Below are 14,307 nucleotides of genomic sequence, written 5' to 3'. Positions count from 1 at the left end.
TCTCCCCTGTCTTTTGCAGAAATTGAGTGTTAGGCTTTCCTAAGATAAGGTACAGGAGTTTCAGACATCTGCTGGTGGCCTGGAATGAGTTATGATACAGCACAGCTTCTCTTTGAAGAGAAGAGGGAAGGCTAGCTGTGAGAAGGACAGGAAATTTGTGTGCTGCAAAGTGAAAATGTCTTTGTCCAGAGAGAGGTTTGTCAGCCCAGGTCTTGGGCATCCGGTTGTGGCTGTGATCCAAGGAGCTGTCAGCCTGGTGATGCAGAGGTGATAAACATGTGTGAGAGCTGGGGCTGGATAGATGGGGGAGTTGGGGTCACCACCCTGCCTCTGTCCCAGCAAACCCTTCATCTAAACCCATGTTTATTGTGGAGATGGTCAGTGAAACCCCCTCCTCCCTGGTTGGGCAGGGTGGTCCTGTCATGACCAAGCTGAGGCTTCTCTGCAGGATTTAAACATGAGACCCACAGGGGGATGAGTCCCCTCCCCATGGGTGGAGGATGGGTGCAGGGAACCAGCTTGCCAGGCACTAACTCTCAGTCTTTCTAATACAGGTCAGAAAAATCATTAAGAATGCTGATAGAGATAATGTATTTTTTAATTGCTGGAGGAGGCTTCTCCTGGGAACGTATCCAAACAGTGTAGCAATTCTGCAGCCCTTTGACAAGGGCATGAAGAAAATGTAATCTTAAGAGCTGTCAGAACTTGAGATTTTGGAAGCACTTGACCGTTTGTGAGTGTTGAAAGGCTGAATGATGCAGTGTGCCTGAAAAGAGTGCTCAGTGGTCAGGAGCTTTGGTGAGACATTTCTTGCTTTCTGTGATGACTGATTGAGATCTATTTCTCTTCCTTCTTTTTTTTTTTCCTTTTTTTGTTTTTATACTCATCCTAACAATATCAACTGAACAAAGAAAAGAAATACAGAGCCTTTATCTATACTTCACATTCTTTTTTTGCATGTATATCATGGAGGGTCTCTGTACTGTCTGCTGGATAATTTTGTCATTGCATAAGAGAATTATACATTTATACAAGTGAGAAGTAATTGGTACAAGTGTTGCTCTAATTTGCTGTTTAATCAGAGCCAAATGCAGTCTGGGGAAGTGGATGCCATAACATTGAGGTTAGGAGAAGTGATCTGGTGTTGTTGGGGCTTAAAGGTGATGTGAAAAACTGCAGTGTAGAAACCTGAATCCAGGTTCTGCCTTGCTTTGTGATTTGATATTTGACTTTTTGTCCTGGAGTTTTTCAGGTAGAGGAATTAACCCTCTGGGTCGTGGCATTATGGTGTTGCAGAGCATTGCTCTGAGCATTGGCAGTGGCGGTGGGGCTCAGGGAGCTTGGTTTTTTTTTTTGCTTGAGGGATGTTGGTAGTGTGTCTGTTGAGGCTGGTTGGAAATCCTCCAAAGGGTCTCTCCAGGACCACGTTTGAAGTGATTCTCATCTGGGTAGAGGTGGGAAAATGTGTTGGAAGTACTAAATGTCAGCTCTCAGTGTCTTGAACAGGAGCACTCTTTTCAATTAGATGCAGAAGTGTTGTACTGCAGTCTTTGGGAGCCTTTTCTTCTTGTACAGACCTCATTTGGACACTGTGTCCCTTGGGTTCAGAGCTGTAGCATTTTTTATTTGCTGTGCTCAGCCTCAGTACCTCCAAGTGGAGGCTTTTTCTTTGCCCTGGTGTCTTTTTTTTATTGTTCCTTTAGTCCAGGCCAGCAGAAGTTGTCCTGAATGTGGAGCACTGACATTTGCAATGAGCAGCACCATGGTGTGTCTCAGGAGGATGCTCTGCTTTGTCTCCACAAAGTGGTAATGGCCTGGTTGGGCTCTGAGGATGCTGGCAGCTGACAGCTCTGTACCTACTTGTCCTGTAAAGCAGATCAAGGCAGATAATGCTCGTTCAGCAAGATTTTCCTCCAATCTTTTTTTTAATCCTAAGGATCCTGGAGTGAAGCAAACACCTGGAGTGTAAATCTTGCCTCTTTACGTAAACTCATATTTAATGTGCAGTGCTTTGAGGCCTGGGGTAATTTAGTACAACATCTTTCTGTTTCCCATCTATTTCTGATAGTTCTCTGTGAGAGTTAGGAGTAGGCAGCAGTGGTGTCTGTGGTATGGAGAAGCCCTAACAAAAGGTGTGTAAATACTCCCAAGACAGGGAAAAAACCATAAAATAACCTCTCCAAGTGCCTGCTCCTTACTTTCACTCTGCAATAGCCCTGCCTGGTAATTCAGCAAAAGAACATGTTGCTCTTTTCATATTGTTTGTGGCAAACATGCTTTCCTTCCTCCAGAGCAACAACAGCCCATTCTATCCTGGGGGGGGTCACTCCCTGTGTATGGGGGAAAAAAAAAAGGCATCTGGTATCTTGGTGCAGTGCCAGCGTTCATACTGGCTTCCCAAAGATCCTGTCTTTATTCCAAGAAGATGCTAACTTTAAAACAGAGAATACAGAGGGACTCTCAGCCATCCAGTACTCAGTGATGCTTGTGAAAAAAGCCTTCACACAGGCAATAGTTAGACCTTTTACCTCGGTACCTCTTTCTATACATTTCAAATTTGACCTGAAAGATGGTTTTTGAGGACAAATAATAGCTCTTGAATGCTTTTTGAAGAAAAAAGCTTTTCAGCTTAACACATTCTTCAGTTTTCAACAAGGTAATCCAAGTCTACATTTAATGTACAGGCAAGATGATTAATCACTGTGTTCATATGTTGTTTATGATGGTGCTGTTTATATATAGCAATGTTCTGGATGCAGAGACACCACTTGGTGAGTGAAGACTGGTGAATCTCACTCTTTTTTGGTGGATCAGATAGAAAATGTTTCTCTACCCTCCATAGGTTTGGTAATTGGCAGCTTTCTTATGTGTCAAATCCAGTTTGACCTTAAAACATTATTTCTTAGGGTTTTTTTCACCACAACTGACCTCTTGATGCTTTGGCAAAGCAGGGTTTGGATTTTTAGCCAAGAGTAGGCAGTGTACTTCGTGCCTGGCTGCTTGATGTGAAGGCTCAGCTGCTGTGACTGGAAATCAGGTTTTGCAGTACTTGTTTCCTGGCCTGTAGCAGATGTGAAGTGTGGTTTAACTGCATTATAAAACCATAGGTGACTAGAAAAAGAAACTACAGGAAATGACTTGCAGGCTGAGTTCTGTGTGCCGGTAAATTCCTCCTTCAGCCTAGAGTGGCTTAGCTTCTACCATTTATTTTATTCCATCTGGATCACACTTATATTTAGTGATGAAGAGAAGATTTGTTCTTAATAAGAGCCTACACTCCTACCCACGCTTCCTGGGGAGAGTAGTGTTCAAACAACCTTCCAATGGTGCAGTTTTAAGGCTGAGTATTAAAAATTCACTTGATGTTTCTCCTTCCCTAGGAAGAATCTTGCCTGTGGTTCTCTCTTGCACATTTGTGGACCCTGTCCACCCATCTGTCCTTCACTGGGGGCCATGGTGTTCTTGCTGTAGATGAGACTGCCATGAAATACCCTAGTGCTGGGATTTTATCATGGTGAAAGCAGTTAAGGAGAGTTTAGGTGTCTCATTACAAAATCTGTGCCTGATGGTCACCCCTTCTTCTGCTTTAGCTGTTTGTCAATTATTGGGCATCAGAGCTGCAGCCTCAGAAGGCAAAAGCAGAATCTGCTGGGGAAGTGGAGTGAGTCCCTCCCTGATGAGCATTTGGAGGCAAGGTGCTCAGGAATTAATGAAGCACCATATTTGGTGAACATCTTGGCAGGAAGAGTCAGGCTAATACACAAAATATGGCTAAGGGGAAACATATTTACACATCACAGGGTGGTAAATATGGTTAATGGCTGAAGTGTATTTGGAGCCTCGTATTGGGGGAAAAAAACTCCACGCCAGCAGAACAGTAACAAGGCAAATAATTGTACTCTGACAGGCTGCTGTAATAAATGCATTCCTTGGGGATGTTTTCCTAGCCTAGAATACCAGTGCCATTAACAGAAGAGGGAAAACCAGAAAGCCTGTCCCTGTAAGCAGGCTTTCAGGATATGTGAAAACATGATGCTGAAAGAGTAAGTTAACAATTATACCCTATAAACCTTTGCCTTTTGGCTGTAATGTTTCTTGCAAACTGTTGATGTCCCTGAAAGGAGGGAGAGGAGTTTTATGTATTTGACACTAAAATATATTTTAAAAAACATCTTAATAAGAAAGGGGAAATAATAAGAAGAAATCTGTGGGGTTAGCAGCAGCTCTCCATTCTGCATGATGCCATTTCTGAGGTTGAGCCCCTGCATGTAGTTTATTGCTGTCTGCCTTGGGGGTTTGGAACCCAGAGCATCTTGGAACCACGTTGGCCTTTCTGCAATGGCCAGGTGGAAATTTCTGACCCCTCCTCCAGAAACAAGGGGCTGTGGAGCTCAGAAGGAGAAGGAGCTTGGCCCTTTTTTCTGCTCCCTGGGCCAGTAAGGAGATGTGTGGCCAGGGAGGTTGGGTTCATGGTGTCAGACATGGGAGAGAGCAGGGCATGGGAGCAGCTTCTGATGGAGTTGTTTCAGTGGCTGGGCAGGAGCAGACCATGCCCCCCAGCAGGCAGGTTTGGGGACCTCTGCTCCCACACTCTCCTGATGGAGCTGGATGGTTATGAGCAGCTCAGGTTTGGATGTTTTTTCTCAGCTTTTTTTCTCCTGCTCAGTTCCCTGTTTTGAAAGATGTTCTCCAGAGCTCAGATACCAACACTCAGAGCTGGAGAAGACCTGCATGTCCTGCTCACCTGCTGCATCTCCCTTGCAGCTTCCGTCTATAATCCCTGATTTTCTGGTGCTAATGGGCATTTTATAGGTTGGGATGAACTCCTTTTCACAGTCTGAGACTTCCATCTTCCCAGTGGCAGCTGTTGCTGTTTGACTGTGTTTGACTCTTCTCTGCCATTTCTGTGCTCCAGCACTTGAGCTTTGCAGAGGCAGTGTGTTTGGGCTGATCAGTTACTACATGTGGGTACTGCTGTTTTCCTAACCATTCCTGACTAGTTTCTATAATTGTGACTGTAAGCATGAAGTACATGTGACTTACAGATCACATTAAGTGAGTTTTTAGAGTCTCCTAGGCAGAGGCATCATTAATACATTCCTTTCCCCAAGAGACTCTTTTTGGTTTCAGTGTACGTTGAGACTTGAGCATCTCTAGGATTTCTCAAGAAACAAATGTTTTGCTGCCTCTTTATTTCAGCAGCTGTGTTTGGGTATGTGTTTTGCACAATTTAATATTTTTCTGACAGGGCTGCCCTCTAATGTGTGGCAAATGAAACATTCTGTTTGTGCCTTCTGGATTTGTGTTGGGAGAAGAGGGAAGCACACTGACACAATTTACAGAGTACAATTCACAGTGTATGTGCCTGGACAGTGCAGTTGGATCTGTTTGGGAGGTGTTTAGGGTTCAAACAGATAACTGGGTTTGGCTTGAAAATAACACAACTATTTCTTTGTGTTTCAGGGTGAAGGCTGTCGTACTGTCCCACTTTCCGGACACGTAGGATTTGACAGTCTGCCTGACCAGCTGGTTAATAAGTCAGTTAATCATGGGTTTTGTTTCAACATCCTGTGTGTGGGTGAGTATTTCCATTTTGGAAAGTTTTCATGCGGAAAAGGGCTTCTCTGCAGCTGGATGTGGCTTGTAGGTGACAGAGTTGACAAGGTTGCTTTGATTTAAATTTCTCCCACTGTTCTCTCTATTTTCAGTAACAAGATTTACTGGTACCCTGGGAAATCCCTGCTGAGGTTATGCAGTATGGCTTTATACCAAGCAGTGAGCCATAGAAATAAAATGCTTAAAATCTCAGGCTTTTATTATGATCTTTATTTTCCTAGTATGTTTCAATTTGGTGTTTTTAAGAGAAAATAGGTACTCATGCCAGAGAACTTTGTTCTGAGGTCTTGTTTGGTTAGTTGTTGAATTATTATTACAATTATTTTAACAAAATACCAGTCAAGCTCTAACTAAAAGTTGTTTTTTTTTTTTCCTTCTCCCTTCTGTGCATACTTGAGTTAAAATAGTGTCTGGCCATGCCTTAGCTGGTCTTATGATTCTCCAAGCTGCCATGTGGCACAGATCTCAGCTGGGGCTGGTGCTGCAGTGGGACTTGGTGTCTGTCCCTGCAGTGTCTGCCTGTCTGACAGATCTTCCCCACAGTTAGCATCCCAAACTGTCCCTCCTCAGAGGCACTCCTGGCTATCAGAAGTAGTATCTTGTATGGCTTGGGTCTGGTAGTTTGATAAGGAGGATAAGGCAATAAATAAATGTCTGCTAGGCTGGCCTGATTGGTTTACTGATGCCAGTGCCTTCTGGGAGCAGGAGATTGTTGTGTGGCCATGGCTACTTGGAGCATCCCAGATGGTCCCAGCAGTGCCTGGTGTGACAGAGGGGAGAGCTGCAGCTCTGGGTGCTCCTGGGGACTCAGCCTAGCTGGGGGTCAGCTCTGCACTCACACAAAGGCTGTCTGTCCCCTCAGTGAGAGATCCAGCTCATGGTGTAGACCTGGGGTTTGCCCAGGACAGGGTTAAGTCTGAGAGGAAAGGATTAGATCCCTGTTAAGTGGAGCTGAGAGGAAAACTTTCTCTGACAGTGGCATTCAGGTGAGATGATGATAAACTTTGCTGACAAGTGGAGGTCGTTGCCAGGCTGAATCTCCAGAGGTGATTTCCACAGAATGTGGGTGTGATGTGACCTGGTGAAACACTTCTCCCAAGGATGGAACTCTTACACTGTTTGCTTTTGCATTTATTGAGCTGCTGGGGGGGGTTTTGAAGTTACAGGTGTAGCAGTAGATGCCTTCTGTGGTCATGTGTTCACTTTGATGTGTGGAGGGTTGAATGCCTCAGCTTTCCTCTTCGTAGGACAAAAATGGAATGCATGAGTTCCTTGTTGATCTGAATAACAAGGATTTGCCAAGGTCAATGTACATCAGTTATTAATGTCAGTCTTCTGTGATTAGTAATAACAAAGACATGGTCTATCTTGAAATAAATAAACTTTATAGAAAAACTTAATAAGCTTTGTTGGAAGAGGATCCACAAATCCTGAGCTGAGGATTGTTGAGGTTGTCTTTTAACAGTTGTCTGGTGCCTCTGTTATCTTCTGGTAACAAAGTTAAACTGAAGAAAGCAAGCAAAATGTTCGGAGTCTCTCTGTCATTTGTTCTGTTGGGTCTCACTTGTACAGCAGGAGTTTGGGATGAAGAACTGGAAGAACAGGGAACAAATGAGGATGGGAGCCTGATCCCATCAGGTGAACTGATCCCATATGCCACCAGCAGTGATAGAAAGGCACTTTGTTGCCCCTGTTTTTCAGCTGTGTGTGGCATCTGTTGGAGGAAAAAATTCAGTGATGTTTTTGCTCTGTGCCATACTGGATCTGAGCCACCAATTCCTCCAGCTCCTGGTGGAGGAGGCAGGGAAAGCTTCAGAAATGACTCTCAGCAGCACATCCACAGCAGGGCAATTTTTAGCTCTTCTCAGTCTGAAAGCTGTCTGGCCTATAAGATTAGAGCCAAAGACAGAGTGCATGAACAAACCTCTCATAAGAAGGTAGGGGTTGTGGATGGCTTCTCTGGTGTTTCATTCCTCAGCACAAACATTTTCTTCCTAAAGCTGCCATGATAAAATGTTATTTGCCTCTTAGTTCAGTGCAAAGGGTGGAGAAGTATTTAATGGCTGAGACCTTTTGTGCTGATGGCATTTCCCAGTGAGATGGAGAAAAGAAAGAGGAAGAATAGGCTGACATTTTGTAATGTAAATCTTCTCAGTTTTGCTCAGGGTAGGTGATAGTTGCCTTAGAGTATGATGCCATTACAAATAGTTGCCTCCCTCTTCCTTTCTTTTGGGATTTGCAGGGGACTTGTTCTAAGCAGCCTGTTCAGTGCAGTGAGAAATGGCTATTTTGTGGCAGAAATACCATCTCTTTTCCCTGGGGCTGTACCAGAACCCCTTGAGGTCTCTTTCTCCAAGTGAGTCCCTTGGCTGTGGGAGCTCTCACTACCTGGGGAAGGGAGGGATGCACAGGGGTCCCCATGTGCAGATCTCTCTAGCAGGCAGCTGCCTGTGGGGTGTTGAGCTGCACAGCCTGGAAGTTGCCCAGTGGTTGGTTTTGAGGTCACTGGTGCAACCAGCTGAGGAGAAAACAAGTTTTTTCCAAACAAAAAGCCATCTGTCTCCTCAGCCTTCTCCCGCCCCTTCAGCACTGATCCCCTGATAGCAGCTGGGGGCTGTGTGAACCCTCTGAGGTGCTTCAGCATCTCCTGTGAGTCCATGCTGCTCCTCCTGCCCCCACAGCCCAGCCTTTGGTGAATCCTGCAGCATCTCTGTTCTCTTGTCAGATGAAAAGAACTGTTTTTTCCTCTCTGTGAGAGAAGGCCTTATCAGGCTGAGCTGCCTCAGGGCTTGTCTCAACAAACCTGCTATGTTGGATTAGCTCCTGTTCCATCACATGAAGGGGTGCATGCAGGTCTGTCTTCTGTGAGATTGAATTATATGATACCTGGAGCCATGGTTGTTAATCTGGTGAAGGACAGGTGTTGCTCTCCTCAAAGAACATTCCCATAAAAGCCACTCCATGCCTCTGAACAGGGATATGCTCCAAGGGCTCCTCTGTCCTCCCACAGTGTCAATGGAGGGTGATATGACTGAGGCCTCTTAAATCCTGAGTGATGTGGAGAAAAGGGGGGCAGTAAGCAGTTGTTTGTTGTTTCACTTAATGTGTACTAGGGAAAAGCAGATTAAATTGCTAGGCACAAGAAAAAGGAGACACAGCTTTTGTGGTGTATACTTCAGCTTGCTGCTGCAGGGTGCTTAAGGATGTCAGAATTTCTGTGGAAGAAAGAACTTATGAAGGTGGATTCAGCACAAAGATAGGTGTTTTGGTTTGTGAAGCTGGGGAGTTCCCAAAGAAAGGAGCTTTTGCTGTGGGCAGTTTTTTCTGTTCCTTCACCTTAGCTGCTGGCCAGTGTCAGAGAGAAGTATGGTAGCACCTCACCTCCAACTCTCAGCTCTACTCTCCATCTTCCCTGGGATGGCTGGTGCTGGGTAGCTCATGGGTAGCTCATGAGCTGTTGCCTGCACAATGTGACCTGTTGTTTGTGGTACTGGTGGTGGGATTGTTTGCTCCTTGCAGCTCTGGGGGCTGGAGAGACCCAGAGTGTCAGCAACATTGTGCCTGGGCAACACAGGCTGTCCCAGAGCAGGACAGGAGAGGGAGAGAAGGTGCAGGGAGCCCTGCACAGCATCCCTGGTACTGGCAGCTCTCAGGAGTTAAGAGTGGATGGTGCCTTGTGGGTACTGGTGCAGCACCCAGAATCTGACTGGTGTGGTGCCTCTTGATGGTTTTTTTTCCACATCTCTGAATCTCATCAGACTTCATAGCAGAAATCCACCCCATGATGAAAGGCAACTCCGCAGCTTTTCAGTAACTCTCAGAGCTTTCTGGTGCAGAACTCTAACCGTGAAGGTTGCCCTCCCTGCCCCGTCCTCCCCACAGCCCTTTGTCAGCCCTGCTTCAGAAGAGCAGACACTGCTGAGGTGCATAATGCTGGAGTAGGATTTTGGAGCTCAAATCACACCTGTACCCAGAAGTGTGACATCAGGAAATAATCCCCCTGCCAGGGATGTCTCTCACGCCGCTGTGCTCTGCGTGGTGATTCTGTCTCCCTTAATCCCCATTCATAACTTCTGCTTTTTGGAGAAGATTCCAGCACTGTCAGCTGGAATGAGCACTTGTCCTTTTCATCAGCCCATCTGTTCCATCTGGACTCCTGTCCTTACAAGAAGCAGTTGGCACCATTTGCATTTTCCAGCCAGAAGAAAGTTGCCTCTGTGTCAGCTCGAAACTCCCAGGAGATTCAGAAATCCTCCCTCCTGTCATTTTGCTCCCTACCTCTGGTCATGTTTAACACAGCAAAGCACTTTATGAACCTCTTCATTCTTTTATCATCTCATGTCTTTCCATCAGTGGTAATGTTGTGTTTCTTTTATCTGAGGCAGTCATTCTCTCTCCTCCACCCTCCTCTGCCCTGTCAGGCTTTAATGTTGTCCTGTGTTGGTGGGGTTGATCTTCTGGCTGATCTTCTGATTTCTCAAACTTCACATTGGAGACACCGTGTTAGTGGCTGGGTCTTTGGTGTTTTAAACACAAAGTTATAGGTGTTTGGATGGGCAGCTCCCACCTATGGGAAAATGTCTTAGCAGTTTGGATCTTCCCCTTCCAAAAGAAAAATCTAAGCATGTGAACTCAAAGTTGCCTTGGCTGGCTCCATGTAGCTGACATGAGATGGAGTTTAAAAGCATGTTCTGTCTTTAAAATTTGCCTGCATCTCTTTATGTACTTCTCCTGGCCCCTCTGACAGTTGGAAGTCACTCCTGCTGGAAACAACACATTAGATTGATTTAAAGTAGGCAATAACTAGCAGATTCAGAATGCATTTAAACAACAGGCTTGGCCTCATGTGAACGCTTTTTGTCCTAAAGAAGGGAGGAGGCAGAATCAAGAGGCTGCTTATGGGGTGTTTTGTCTGCCCAGAAGCCTGTGTGATTCACACCTGACCTCCTGTATCCTCTGCTCAGAGGAGGTCCCTGCCCTGGTCACTGCTGCTGTCACCCTGTCACCCTGTCCTGCAGCCCTGGAGGACTGGGCCACGGGTTGCTGGATCCCACCCTCCCTCCTCCTGGGCCTGCCAGGCTGTGGGTGCAGGATGGTGGCACAGGAGGGGTTTGCAGGCTGGAGTGTGGGCTGTGCTCCCCCACCCCAGGGATGCCTTCCCACCAGGATGAGCTCCCCTGACCCAAGACACCTCTTCCTGGCATCTACAGCAAGCAGCTGGCTCCCCATTCTGTCCCACCCATCCCTTGGCAGGAGCTCTGGAAATGCTGCAGCCTTCTCAGGCTCTCTAGATTTTTGCCTTTTTTTTAATGCTGCTGTTTTCCTGGAATCCCTCTGAGAAAGACCTGGGTGGGTGGTGCAGGCTGTTAACTCTCAAAATCCCCATCCAAACTGTGGCAGTGCTCTGATCTGCTCTGCTTTGTACATCTTCTCTCTTTTTGGGGTCAATGGCACCCCAAAACCCCAACCTGTGAGGTTCCAAGTCAATGAAATGCTTGCTGTGATCAGCCAGGAGCCTTCTGGATGGATCCTCCAGTGACAGGGATAACCTGCTGGGTCCCCCCTTATCTTTCTCTCCCTGGTGCACTCTGGTCACCTGGTTGTAGATGTGGCTGATCACTGACAGAGCACAAGAACTGCAGAAACCCCTCCTGGTGCTGAGTTCCTCTTCTCCCCTTTGGGTTGCAAAGAAGATTGGTGCCAAGAGCAGCTGGATTTGGGGCTGTTCTGACTGTGGCTGGCATCAACTGGAGGTGGAGCACAAGCTCTTAGCTGGCTCCTGGGCAGATCTGCAGCTCAGGGTGTATATTGACTTTCAGATGTTAATGAATCTTGCTGCCTTATGGAAAGATACTTGATATATGATCCTGGCAATCAGAGACTGCTCAGTTCCCAGAGCAGTGGATGTTTGCCCTGCCCTCCCTGTTGTGTACTTCAGCCTTGAGAGAAGTCCTTTCTGGGGCTGAGAAAGAGGAATTTGTCTGTTTGCAGGGAAAATTTGGATGGGGAGGATGGGGAGGAGTTTCCTCTTGTTGAACTGGCTGCTTCATGTAAGTTTTGGATCTGTCACAGAGCTCTAAGCCTACAAAAATAAGGTCTTTTCTTCTGAGAAAAGTAGGAATATGATGAAGTTAGGAGCTGAGGGCTTGGGGAGGAAGGGGAAAGCTGCTTTGGGCAGACATGGTCTCCCCATGGTCCTGGAGCAGGATGGAGGAGCAGCCTTTTCAGCTGGGCTTCAGCCTTTTCCTCAAGTTTCAGCAAAAGCCATTGGGGCAGCTCAGAAATCAGTGTTTGCCCCCAAAACAACAGCCCTCACAGGGCAGCACACCAGACTGCTCATGAGTTTAGTACAAAGTTGCATCCTCAGGGCTGGGAAAGCTGGCACCCTTGTCAGAGTGTGGTAAAGGGAAGCTCCCCTGTGAAATGTTGGAGTAGAGGGATTTGTTTTGTTTTCCTTGAGAGGTATCTGAAATTTCAGGCTGGTCTCTGGGATTTGTCTCTTTCTTCCAGACAAGGAAATAGTTCCCCTTTGATAGATGGCATCCAAATAACAGTTCAGGACTTTTGGAAGCAGATTTTGGAGTATTGTGTAACTCGTGTAGGTATGGAAACCAGGTATTACAAAGTTCCCTCCCAGTCTAGAAGGCTGATTCCCAAAACTTAAGCTATTTTGGGTACCAGAAACCAACTACAGCTTGCTGTAGGACTAGGACCAGCTCTGTGTGTCTGCACAGGAGGCTATTTCAGTGGCTGCTTGTTAGAGACATATTGATCTGGAGGATCTTTTTTTGGAAATGGCAACAAGCCCCGTTCTGCCTCCCACTTTTTAATGAAAACAGCATCTTCTGTATTGTAGTTGTGGGTTTATGCAGGATCTGAACGTTGTTTTCCTCATGACCTTTTCACCTCTTTCTTTTCATCTCTCTTTTCTAACAATGTTAATGGCCATTAGACTGTGAAATGTAATTTCCCCAGAATACAGACCTCCCATTGTACACTGCTTTCTGTTTGCCAGATGATCCCTTTGGAGCATGAGATCTGCTTTCATCTGCTACAATTTCACCCCTGTTAACGTTTGGTAGCTGAAAGGCCAAACCATATTAATATTCAACAGACCATTTCGACTCTCTTTTTCTCCAATAGGGGAAACTGGCCTTGGTAAGTCTACCCTCATGGACACACTTTTCAACACCAAGTTTGAAGGTGACCCAGCATCTCACTCACAGCCTGGGGTCCAGCTGAAATCTAATACCTATGACCTGCAGGAGAGCAATGTCAACCTCAAACTGACCATTGTGAGCACAGTTGGCTTTGGGGATCAGATCAACAAAGAGGACAGGTGAGTAAAGAGGGAGAGAGGTTGTATTGTCACCTGGTTTTCTCATGCAGGGTCTCTCCCCGTGCTTCAGCTGGGCCAGCCTGTGCTGTAAAATTTTTCTCCTTCCTTCTTATGGGTTGTCCTTGTCATCTTTTTGGAATGGGCAGGTAGAAGAGAGGACAGTGACTGAGGTGTGGCAGCAGTGCTCCAGCTATCAAAGCAGCTTTTCTCATTCTATGAGAGCAGTATCTGCCCTGCCTGCATCCTGCCCAAATAAATCTGGCAGGGAGAGCAGAGAGCTCCAGGGCATCTCTGCTTCTTTCCTTTTGCTCTGATGGTGTGGTCTAGGGACAGTTTGGCTTCATAGACACTTCTGTCAGGGCTCTTCTGTGTTGCCAGAAGAGCAGGATAAGTGTGCAGTGAGATACCTGGGGAGGTATCTCTGGCAGCTCACATCCCAGTGCAGCTGGACCATGGCAGTGAAGGTGTGTGTGATTCCACCAGACTCTCTCCAAGGTGCATCCTCACAGAGGCACTGCAGGTGGGATTTGCTGGGTTGTGAGTCTGTTAGATTTTAATTTTAGTTTTGTTTAAGATGCACTCATGCCCTTTACCTGGTGGGTCTGGCAGGCTGTGTATTTCAGGTGGCTTTGCAAGGGGGTTGCAGGGATTTCCTGCCCCAGAGCACTGGGCAAAGGTGGCACTGACTGGAGAGCTGTCTTCCACCTGCAGGACTCATAGCCCTGTGTGACCCCAGCAAGGGTTCCACACTGCTGCAAATGAGTCTACATTGTCCTTCCTTTTAAAAGTCTCTCAGCTTCACATTGCAAAGCATGAGAGTCTCCTTTCCCTGGGGAGGATGGTGTGTCCCCTGTCCTCTGGTGGCTCTCCAGTTCTGTGTTTTGTCAGGCTGCTAGAGCCTGATGTGGGACCACATCTTGGCAGCAGAACAACTTTGAAATCACTTACATGTGGGGAGGAAGGGAGATTGAGAGGACTGGTCTTGGGAAGTGCCATCAGCTTGCTTTTTAAAAGCAAGCAAAGGAGCACAGCCTGTTTACCTTTCTGACTACCAGATGTATAACTTTGTTTTTTTCTTTCTTTTTTCATCAAAGCTACAAGCCCATTGTTGAGTTCATTGATGCTCAGTTTGAAGCCTACTTGCAAGAAGAACTGAAGATTAAAAGGGTCTTGCACAACTACCATGACACCCGGATCCATGCTTGCTTGTATTTCATTGCTCCGACAGGCCACTCACTGAAATCCCTGGATTTGGTGACAATGAAGAAGCTTGACAGCAAGGTAGGCAGATTTTACTCTCACAGGGCAAGTTCACTGTCCATGTGGCAAAAAGGCTGCTACTTTTTCAGAGC

At 46.4% G+C, this 14,307-nt stretch overlaps 1 protein-coding gene across 8 annotated transcripts in view; it reads left to right on the top strand.

Annotated features, from left to right (window-relative positions):
• SEPTIN6 (septin 6) overlaps window positions 1-14,307 on the top strand; it is a 30,081-nt gene that overhangs the window by 1,277 nt on the left and 14,497 nt on the right. For all 8 annotated transcript variants that reach the window (XM_071758190.1, XM_071758187.1, XM_071758194.1 and 5 more), the window contains exons 2-4: window positions 5,464-5,578; window positions 12,760-12,955; window positions 14,050-14,236. In XM_071758190.1, coding sequence (XP_071614291.1) covers window positions 5,464-5,578; window positions 12,760-12,955; window positions 14,050-14,236 — 498 coding nt within the window. The remainder of the gene's footprint in view (window positions 1-5,463; window positions 5,579-12,759; window positions 12,956-14,049; window positions 14,237-14,307) is intronic.

The sequence above is a fragment of the Heliangelus exortis genome, chromosome 14 (genome assembly GCF_036169615.1).
Source record: "Heliangelus exortis chromosome 14, bHelExo1.hap1, whole genome shotgun sequence".
Classification (NCBI taxonomy): Eukaryota; Metazoa; Chordata; class Aves; order Apodiformes; family Trochilidae; genus Heliangelus; species Heliangelus exortis.
The sequence above is the reverse complement of the archived record's forward strand: the minus strand, read 5'-3'. Positions and strand labels throughout refer to the sequence as shown.